General features: G+C 39.2%; 1 protein-coding gene across 1 annotated transcript in view; it reads right to left on the bottom strand.

Annotated features, from left to right (window-relative positions):
• Positions 1-8,696: 8,696 nt before the first annotated feature.
• LOC135463999 (gamma-tubulin complex component 5-like) overlaps positions 8,697-11,265 on the bottom strand; it is a 50,822-nt gene continuing 48,253 nt past the window's right edge. The window contains 1 exon segment of the mRNA XM_064741472.1: positions 8,697-8,935. Within this exon segment, the coding sequence (XP_064597542.1) occupies positions 8,889-8,935 (47 nt within the window). The 3' untranslated portion in view covers positions 8,697-8,888.

The raw sequence follows: 11,265 nt of genomic DNA, 5'->3' as shown, positions 1-11,265 counted from the left end.
TTATTTATTTCATTTGAAATAAAAGTTGATATTTATTTGATAAAGCTCTCGAACATAAGAATTGAAAGCTTGTGTGAACATTTAACATTTACATGTAGATGTCTTTATTTCTTCATTTAGGATTTCTTGATTTAGAAGAGAATCAAAAATTGATTGAAGGAAGCTTTGTAAAAATGGACCCATGTTTTTTTCTATTACCTCTATTACTTAAGTTATATTTTTAGTCCTACTTTTGTCTTCCTTTAATTTTATGGATCCTGAATTTGTGCTTGTGTTTTCAGCTTACCTTTAAGTGCTGCATTGTGCTAGTTGTTTACATTTATTAATATTTGGTAATAACTAATGTTACCGTTTTTCAGATGTCCGTCAAATTTTATAACTATTTATCTAACTGTATTCTTGGAGAGCATCTCTAAGCTTGATTGCTGCGTGTAGTTTGTGTAAGCTTTCGTTTCATTTATATGTATGCAGGTAGTCTCCAGAAATTGCCGTGTTAGGTCATTAAAGCTAAACTTGAATGTTTAACAGTTTATTTATTTGAATGTGTTGTTGTTAATGTCAGCTTTATAAAAACAAGTGTGTTCTTAGGTAAGGTGTAGAAACACGAGTCAAATAAATAAATAAACGAAATGCATTACAAGCATACATACTAATACCAGTGATGTGGAATCGCACAAATTTAGCATTGCACGTGTAGACCAAATACGTAAATTTTATTCATATTTTTTGAAAAGCTGGAAATTTGGTTTTACCACTTGGTTGTGACGTGTTTAAATGATATTTTTTATTAGCAGAGGATTTTAATACTTGCAGAAATTTAAGGTGCTCAAGGTCTTTGACCGTGGTGTGGTATATTTATTTATTTTAGCGTGACCAAGGCTGCAAGATTTAACCTAAGAAACCGTATCTCCACTGTCAGCCAATCAGTGAAGAGCCCTGTATCCAGCGAGCACATACATTGAATCAGAACAGAAGTGTGCTTATTTACTACTACAAAAGACAGTGGTCTCATATTTTAGGTTTGCGACTTAAAGAGCTGTAAAAACCTCTTGGACGATGTGTCTTCCTGATCTTTTACAACTGTGCGGTGCTTTCTCCGAATAAAACGAAACGTGATGAGGTTGTGAACAAAACATGTGTACACGTACATGTCCAGGGTAGGCCTGTACACTTAGAGTGAGTATAAACCGGGAGGCGGCAGTGCCACTCAAAGTGCTAGGTTAAACGACTATTTTCATGTATATTTCTAGAATCTCTGCTGCGCTGTACGTGTACAAGGCATTTCATCTGGATTAAACTATAATGGCCCTTTCAAACCACGTCTAAGCAAGGTTATGTCACTTTTTTCGTTAGAATTTTCAAAGGAACAGTTTGCAAATTACTAATTTCTGTAATATCATCTCTGATAAACTGACTTGGTATGGTTTTAATAAGTTGTAATGGATTGTTAAGCATTCAAAATAATATGAAAAAACCTGTGGCTTATATATATACTAGTGTTCCAAAATCAAACGGTCAGAAAATGATTCTGTGCTAAATAGATGTAAAGTAATAACAATTATTTTTGAGTCAGAAATTATTTTCAGCTTTATGTAAATTTTAATTGAACATTTGACAAGCAAGTGAAATACAAAAACATGGTCTGCAATATTTAAGTCTTTGATGAAGGCCGAGTATCTAAACACCTGTATTTTGCATGCAAGCCAGTTGATTTATCTTTTACTGTTTGGTCTGTCTTCATTGATACATGCCGGAAAAGGACTCATAGTTTTTGTTGGCCCACAAGTTTTTTTCACACATTGTACTAATGACATGCATACATGAATAATCATGTGTGGCAATTTGTCCATATATTGTCCGAAACTTTTGTGACTGGTTAATTATCTTACAGGTGTTTTTGTGACTGTTAATTATCTTACAGGTGTTTTTAATTGCTTTACTATTGATCAGTGTACAGCATGGTGATATATACGCTACCAGATTTGTTTCTACCTGGTTCCTTTATGCAATTTATAACTGCGATTTGAAGTAAACGAGGACCTAGGTGTCCCTCTCTTGGCCAATAGGGTAGTTTTGGAGTTAGAACTCTTCTATCAATAAAGGTGAAAATATCCTACTTGATCATATGACTTTTCAAAACTGTTAAGTCACTAATACTGATCACATTTATTACAACATGAGCATCTGAAAAAAGTTTTACAAACAGCTGTTTAGATTAGAGGGAATGGTGGGAGAAAATTGAGGAGTTAAACATTGGGGAACTTGAGAAGTTTCTAAAGGAACACCATAATTATCAGTAAATTTAGGTTGCCTAACATTTTTCACAAGTCTCATGATGGATTAGGACTGGTTTTTACCTTTAACGACTAAAGAGTTCAAACTCTAAACTCTGGCCCTATTATTGATTCTTCCAGGTGTCAAAGATAATGTGATGGTTAGGTTTTATATTGGCAGCATGGTTATCGTTTTGATTGTACCGGAGGATACCAAAACACTCCAGACCAAGGCCTGTTGATTTAGTGTTAGAATGAGGGTTAGCTTAACTCTACGGCCAAGCTTTAAACTCGCGCTTTTAAAATTAAAGGGACTATTGTATGGATAATGGCATCCTCGGCAACTCATTTATTGGAGCCATAGATTGGATGAGGACTTTAAAATGGGTGATGGTATCCTCTGTAAATTCTCTATTGGGACTATAGAATGCATGAATGACTTATCATGCAAAACCCCTGTTGGGACCATAGAATGGGCGCAAGTGTCCTCTGCAAATCCTCTATTGGGGACCATAGAACTGATGACTTATCATGCAAAACCCCTGTTGGGACCATAGAATGGGTGCAAGTGTCCTCTGCAAATCCTCTATTGGGACCTTAAAATGGGGGATGGCATCCTCTGCAAATCCTCTATTGGGACCATAGAACTGATGACTTATCATGCAAAACCCCTGTTGGGACCATAGAATGGGTGAGACTTCCCTGTAAATCCTCTATTGTGACCATGGAATGGGTGCAAGTGTCCTCTGCAAATCCTCTATTGGGACCTTAAAATGGGTTATGGCATCCTCTGCAAATCCTCTATTGGGACCATAGAATGCATGACTTATCATGCAAAACCCCTGTTAGGACCATAGAATGGGTGATAACTTCCCCTGCAAATCCTCTATTGGGACCATATAATGGATGACGGCGTCTTCTGCAAATCACCCATTCGTACTGTAGAATGGATGACTTCCAATGCATATCTCCTGTTTTAATGACCATAGAATGGGTGATAACTTTTCCTGCAAATTTTGGGATCTCAGAATTAGTGGTTAAAACTACCCATGCAAATCTTGGAACCACAAAATCGGTGATGACATCTGGGGCAATTTGCTCGTTGGATTGCAGCATGGATGCCATTTCATTCAACTCCCTTGTTGGATACCATAGAAAAGAAACCTTTTAGGCAAACTCCCAGTTGGGAACCATAGAAAAGGAACCTTTTAGGCAAACTTCTAATTAGGAACCATAGAAAAAGAAACTTTTAGGCAAACTCCCAATTGGGAACATAGAGAAAACATTTTGTGCAAAATCCCAACTGGGAACCATAGAAAAGGAACCTTTTAGGCAAACTTCTAATTAGGAACCATAGAAAAAGAAACTTTTAGGCAAACTCCCAATTGGGAACCATAGAGAAAACATTTTTGTGCAAAATCCCAACTGGGAACCATAGAAAAGGAACTCTCAATAAGGTCAGGTCCATCATGTCATCAGTTTTACACAGAGAACTTCAACTCAAACTGAACACTGAAGTACACACATGTGCATGTGTATTGTGCTTGTACACGCACCGGATGTGACTGATGTAATCTGTAGCCCTGCCATCAAGGTTAGATCACCTTTCCCTCACCACACATGATCGCAGATTTGTCTCCAAACATCAGCGTTGGGATGTCCGACAGGTGTACAAATTTTCACAAAGTAATATGCAACAATGATAAGAAATAAAAATTAAGGCAGGTGTTTTGTCAGGGGTAATTGTGTTGATGACAGGAAAATAAGAGGCAGTTAAATTTAAATTCAGCTTTGTATTATTACATGTACATAAATTTAAATCTTTTTTTTTTTTTTGTGTATATATACAGTTGTACAGATCTGTTAGTACTGCTGTTGTACACATCTGTAGACAGTTTGTACAGATCCGTTAGTACTGCTGTTGTACACATCTGTAGACAGTTGTACAGATCCGTTAGTACTGCTGTTGTACACATCCGTCAGTACTGCTGTTGTACACATCTGTAGACAGTTGTACAGATCCGTTAGTACTGCTGTTGTACACATCTGTAGACAGTTGTACAGATCCGTTAGTACTGCTGTTGTACACATCTGTAGACAGTTGTACAGATCCGTTAGTACTGCTGTTGTACACATCCGTCAGTACTGCTGTTGTACACATCTGTAGACAGTTGTACAGATCCGTTAGTACTGCTGTTGTACACATCCGTCAGTACTGCTGTTGTACACACCTGTAGACAGTTGTACAGATCTGTTAGTACTGCTGTTATACACATCCGTCAGTACTGCTGTTGTACACATCTGTAGACAGTTGTACAGATCCGTTAGTACTGCTGTTGTACACATCCATCAGTACTGCTGTTGTACACATCTGTAGACAGTTGTACAGATCCGTTAGTACTGCTGTTGTACACATCTGTAGACAGTTGTACAGATCCGTTAGTACTGCTGTTGTACACATCCGTCAGTACTGCTGTTGTACACATCTGTAGACAGTTGTACAGATCCGTTAGTACTGCTGTTGTACACATCCGTCAGTACTGCTGTTGTACACACCTGTAGACAGTTGTACAGATCTGTTAGTACTGCTGTTATACACATCCGTCAGTACTGCTGTTGTACACATCTGTAGACAGTTGTACAGATCTGTCAGTACTGCTGTTATACATATCTGTAGACAGTTGTGCAGATCCATCAATACTGCTGTTGTACACACCTGTAGACAGTTGTACAGATCCATCAATACTGCTGTTGTACACACCTGTAGACAGTTGTACAGATCCGTTAGTACTGCTGTTGTACACACCTGTAGACAGTTGTACAGATCCGTCAGTACTGCTGTTGTACACATCTGTAGACAGTTGTACAGATCTGTCAGTACTGCTGTTATACATATCTGTAGACAGTTGTGCAGATCCATCAATACTGCTGTTGTACACACCTGTAGACAGTTGTACAGATCCGTTAGTACTGCTATTGTACACATCTGTCAGTACTGCTGTTGTACACATCTGTAGACAGTGTTAGTATCACTGTATCAGAGGTATCACTGTGTGTTGCAATGGAAGTTACACAAGTGGCAGTTCACAACAACTCGGTCCCCAGGCCAGCAGAATTTGCCTGCGTGTGTGTTATGGTCCCACATACTGGTATCGAGTACAAGGACTTAATTTACAGTATGAAGTACAATATTGCATTGCTAAAATCTGTTATTACTCAGCAAATAGTTGAACAAGTCGTACCATCTGTCTCAAAATAGAGAATGCTTTTTAAATTTTGAATGCAAGTAGAGCTGCACTCGTACAGTTATCTACACAGACAGCTAGTATTTTTGCCACTGTCGTATTGTTTTTTTCATTGTATTATTGTTAATATATAATCAGATTCATTAAACAACTTTTTCTGGTGTCTACGTTAAGAAAAAGTTAAATAAACTCGGGCTAATTAATTTGTAAATCTCCCAGCAGATATTGTGAACACAGATCAAAGTTTGTGGAGAAATAATTTAAAATTTTGCTTAGAAGTTGTCTGTATCCAACCCACCAGGTGCTTGTAGAGGTTGTAGCTTGAGATCTGCTTGTATGTGGACCTCAGATACGTTGTAGTTTGTTAGATGAGTAAAACACAATGTATTAGCCATTAAGCAACTCGACACAGGGATGTCCTGGTGAAAGTATTAGTATCAGTGCTGTTAGCTCCAGTTCACCTGTACTCGTAATCATGGACCTGATTGGTTCAGCGATGAAGTGGACTTGTTTGGTCTGTTTTCAGACCAGTCTGTTGCCATGGGAGCCCAAAATCTATGTGTAGTTTGTGAAAATTCCAAGGTTTTACTGGGCTTTCCAGAGGACAATTCATTCCTAAGGCATCTTTTGAAAGTGCAAGGGATTTTTCAAAGTTCATGATTTCACGAATCGTCTCAAACCACGATAAGGCAGTTGGAAAAAACAGTTTTGAACCTCAACCACTAGAGAGCATTTTGCAGGCTGCAACTGCTCGTGAGGAAGATTCAAATTTTGTTTGGTTGTCAGGGATCACATAAAACCAACACCCAGCGTTCAAGTATCACGATTCAAATCCATTTGTATCTCCGTTATATTTGAACTGAAATAGTGATTTCAAGTTCTCGAAAGGTTAACAAGACTGTGTGTTTAATATTTATTTTATAAGTATGTAAGTAACTTGACATCGCATTCATTACTCTTCTCTACTCGTATCAAGCATTGCATTGCTAAAATCTGTTATTATTAAGCAAATAGTTGAACAAGTCGTACCATCTGTCTCAAAATAGAATGCTTTTTAAATTTTGAATGCAAGTAGAGCTGCTCTCGTACAGTTATCTACACAGACAGCTAGTATTTTTGCCACTGTCATATTGTTTTTTTCCATTGTATTATTGTTAATATATAATCAGATTCATTAAACAACTTTTTCTGATGTCTACGTTAAGAAAAAGTTAAATAAACTCGGGCTAATTAATTTGTAAATCTCCCAGCAAATGTTGTGAACGCAGATCAAAGCTTGTGGAGAAATAATTTAAAATTTTGCTGGTCTGCTTGAAATGAAAAGCAAAGTGCCCATTTGTGATGCATGGTGTTCCTGTGATACATGTATTACTGCTTTAAATGAGACGCCATTTTAATGCCTCGTATGTAACGGTGAAAATTTACAACCATCAACTGCAGTCTCGTCAGTTAGAAATGTTCCTTAGCTTTTGCTGGTTGTATAAATAGTGCTGATGTGAACAGGAAGAAATGCTTGAACAGTCGTGTTTTATTGTAAAAGAACAGGTGACATCACGCTCTACAGCTTTTTGTGGCTATGTTGTGAAATAAAGTGAAACGTTTTATGTTACAAACACCAGTTCTTTTGTTTCGTAATTTTTTCTTGGCTTGCAACATTTTTTGAAGAAATTTATGAAAAGTCAAAATTTCATAAGAAGGCTTGATTTGTGAGAAAATTTGTGTTAATTTGTTAGATTAGTTGGAAACCTTGCATGACAACTTTTGCATTTAATAATGGAAGTCCTGGTTTTCTCCCACCATAATGCTGGCCGAAGCCGCAGAAGTCAAATATTCTTAAGTATGGCATAAACACAATTCAATAAATAAAATGGAAGCCAGGTTTATGGATCAGGGAGACAGGTACCTGGCAAAGGTGACTTTGCCAAGCCTCAGCAAGAGCTGGATTTGATCCAACAACCTCATCGGTCTCAGTCAATCAAAATGGTCCCAGCATATGGCCAGGGTAGGACACATCTGGCTGCCTCTAGCAAGGATACATGACGAAAAAATCTGGCTGTTTTATGCCAGGATAAGATAAATCTGGCTTCCTATGGCCAAGATAGGATACATCTGGCTTCCTGTGGCCAAGACAAAAAAACATCTGGCTTCCTGTGGCCAAGACAACATAAATCTGGCTTCCTATGGCCAAAACAAAATAAATCTGGCTTCCTATGGCCAAGATAGGATACATCTGGCTTCCTGTGGCCAAGACAAGATAAATCTGGCTTCCTGTGGCCAAGACAAGATAAATCTGGCTTCCTGTGGCCAAGAAGGATAATCGGGCTTTCTGTGGCCAAAATAGAATAAATCTGGCTTCCTGTGGCCAAGCTGGGATAAATGTGGCTTCCTGTGGCCAAGATGGGATAAATCTGGCTTTCTGTGGCCAAGATGGGACACATCTGGCTTCCTGTGGCCAAGACAAGATAAAGCTGGCTTCCTGTGGCCAGGATGGGATAAATCTGGCTTCCTGTGGCCAAGATGGGACACATCTGGCTTCCTGTGGCCAAGACAAGATAAATCTGGCTTCCTGTGGCCAAGACGAGATAAATCTGGCTTCCTGTGGCCAAGATGGGACACATCTGGCTTCCTGTGGCCAGGATGGGATAAATCCGGCTTCCTGTGGCCAAGACAAGATAAATCTGGCTTCCTGTGGCCAAGATGGGACACATCTGGCTTCCTGTGGCCAGGATGGGATAAATCTGGTTTCCTGTGGCCAAGACAGGATAAAATTAATCTAGCTTCCTGTGGCCAAGATTGTATAAATCTGGCTGACTGTAGCAAGGAGAGGAAAAAATTGGTTGTCTTGGGTCAGGATAGGATAAATTGGGCTTCCTGTGGCCAAACTTTTGATAAAACCAGTGCCCTTTACATTCCAGAACAAACGTTCTAACTTAAAGACACAGTTGAACCGAAGAGCAATTCCCGCCCAGCACCCACAGAGGAAACTATCACGACAATCTTTGTACGTCACAAGAAACACATCATGGTCCAGCATGTAAAATTTACAAAAGGCAAAACAATAAATACATCAAGTTTCTCTGCATTCCGTTTAGTAATTTAAGTTTCCAGAAATTTTGTTGAAAAGTATTGTGGCATGGTGGAAGCCACACTTGCATAATGGAATACAGTGACCATGGCAAGCTTTTCCCAGACATACAGCCTTCTGTTCCTGTTGGAAATATTCCACAGAGGTTGCTGTACACGTGAGTGCCAATGACATGTTTTCACACAGCTTCTGACACAGACACAGGCAGGTGATGTTTCCTGGCGGTGAAATCTGGCCTCATTAGCCAGGGGAGACCACTCAGTTGAAGATTGGTCGGATTCTGCTCTACTTCTGTTCGATTGCATTAAACAAGGCAAAGGCCAAAGGTTCCACTGAAAGAATAAAAAAAAGAAACTGCTATTAGCAAAATTCTTCAGCTCCTTTATGAAAATCAGAATCTTGGACTGTTTGATGATTATGGTGTCATGTTGAAACATTTTAATGTATAATGAGTGATTAGATACCATATCTAACCATAAAGAAAAGAATAGATGTATGTATCTATGTCCTTCAAATTTCTTCAAAACTGTTGATCCAATCGAACTATTTGCTGTGTGTATTGTTGAGGCCCAAAGAAACCGCAGTGTTGAGTATTCAAAAAATTGAGTGAGTGAGTGAGTGCTTGGGGTTTAACGTCGTACTCAACAATTTTTTAGTCATATGACGACGAAGGAATCATTAGGGTGCATATACGTGTAATGTGCCTTCTTGTTGCAGGATGGATTTCCACCGCTCTTTTATTTAGTGCTGCTTCACTGAGACGACTTACCGAAGGCAAGTAAGCGGCCCCGCCCCAGCCAATATACTGATACGGGTCAACCAGTCGTTGCACTATCCCCTTCATTCTGAACGCCAAGCCAGGAAGTTACAACTTCCTCTTTTAAAGTCTTAGGTGTGACTTGATCAAGGATTGATCCTGGATCTACCGGTCCCGAAGCGGACGCTCTACCAACTGTGCAAAAAATTGAGTGCGCTCAGAAATCTATTACCTAAAAGTATGCAGCTTCCCTATAGGTAGTCTCCAGGGCACTTCACAATTTTCTTCGATCTCTAACACATTATGTGACGTATCTGCACAGCCATGAGTTTTTCTTTCTCTCTATTGCCCAGCGTTAGACAGAAACGTTGAGAAACAGCGTCTCAACATCTGAGAAACAGCATCTCAACGTTTGAGAAACAGCATTTCAATGTTTGATAAACAGCATTTCAATGTTTGAAAAACAGCATTTCAATGTTTGAGAAACAGCATTTCAATGTTTGAGAAACAGTGTCTCAATGTTTGAGAAATAGCATTTCAATGTTTGAGAAACAGCATCTCAACGTTTGAGAAACAGCGTCTCAACGTTTGAGAAAGAGCATCTCAACGTTTGAGAAACAGCGTCTCAACGTTTGAGAAACAGCATTTCAATGTTTGAGAAACAGCGTCTCAATATTTGAGAAACAGCTGATGCATTAAGGGTTTCAAATGCGGTTGTGTTGAAATAAGACTTAAAAAAATTACGACAACCGAAAGTTTGGTAAAAGGACAACAATGTCCTTGATAGTAACTGTTTTATAGTTGCTTGGAAAATAGTCAATGGGTTTCAATGATCAGCAAAATTGTAGTTATTAAATATGGAGTTTTGGATTCAAGGTGTGGCTAGTTCTTGTAGCGGATATTTACAATTAGATTTCCCATGATTCAGTTGACAATTCCCACCAGATGACGTAACATGTGTACTGTGTCATGGAGATTAGCTGGGGGGAAGTTGCATACTTCCAGGTAATTTACTTCTGGTACTCTACTTGCAAATTAGGCAATGATTAGTTCACTTTGAAATGCATACTTTCCTTAACTGTGGAATAAACACTATCCAAATTATTCATTGTAAAGGGTAACCGGCCCCGATAGCACAGTTGGTATAGCATTCGCATTCATAGATCCAGGATCAATCCTGGGTCAGGTCACACCTAAGACCTTAAAAGAGGAAGTTGTAACTTCCTCGCTTGGCGTTCAGCATGAAGGGGATAGTGCAACAACTGGTTGACCCGTATCAGTATAATGGCTCGGGCAGGCCGGCTTACTTGCCTTCAGTAAGGCGTCTCAGTGAAACAGCACTAGGTAAAAGGGTGGTGGAAATACGTCCTGCAACAAGGAGGCACATTAAATACACCCCAAGGCCTTTGCCGTCATATGACTGAAAAATTGTTAAGTATGACATTAAACCTCAAGCACTCACTCACTCACTCAGTGTTGAGGAATCCCACTCACTCATCCCACTGTGTGGCATATCTGTGAAAGCTGTAGTTTGCAGCAATTCCATCTTGTCTCCCCTCATAGAGGGCTTGTTTGACTACTATACGGCATTCAGGTGTGGCCAGGGAGAATCGGGTGTGGTCACTGACCGGCACAGGTCGTGCTATGCTTGCACGTTATCCCGTCGTGCGATTCTGCGCAACAAAGCCAAAGTGGTGCGTATCTGTTCTTTGTTTTTGTATGGTGGTAGTTTTTGTGCATGTTTCATGTCCTATTAATTTAGAGAAAATACTCAAAACAATTGTTATGGTCACGTGTCCACGTGGTACTTTGTTCAGTGTAATGTCTTTCTGTTGTAGTTTTACGGAGCAACGATATTAAAGGCTTCTGTAGCAGAAACGTTGGCATTTGTTCTTCTTTCCGACT

Source organism: Liolophura sinensis, chromosome 3 (genome assembly GCF_032854445.1).
Source record: "Liolophura sinensis isolate JHLJ2023 chromosome 3, CUHK_Ljap_v2, whole genome shotgun sequence".
In the NCBI taxonomy this organism is placed as follows: domain Eukaryota; kingdom Metazoa; phylum Mollusca; class Polyplacophora; order Chitonida; family Chitonidae; genus Liolophura; species Liolophura sinensis.
This window is presented reverse-complemented; position numbering and strand designations above follow the sequence as displayed.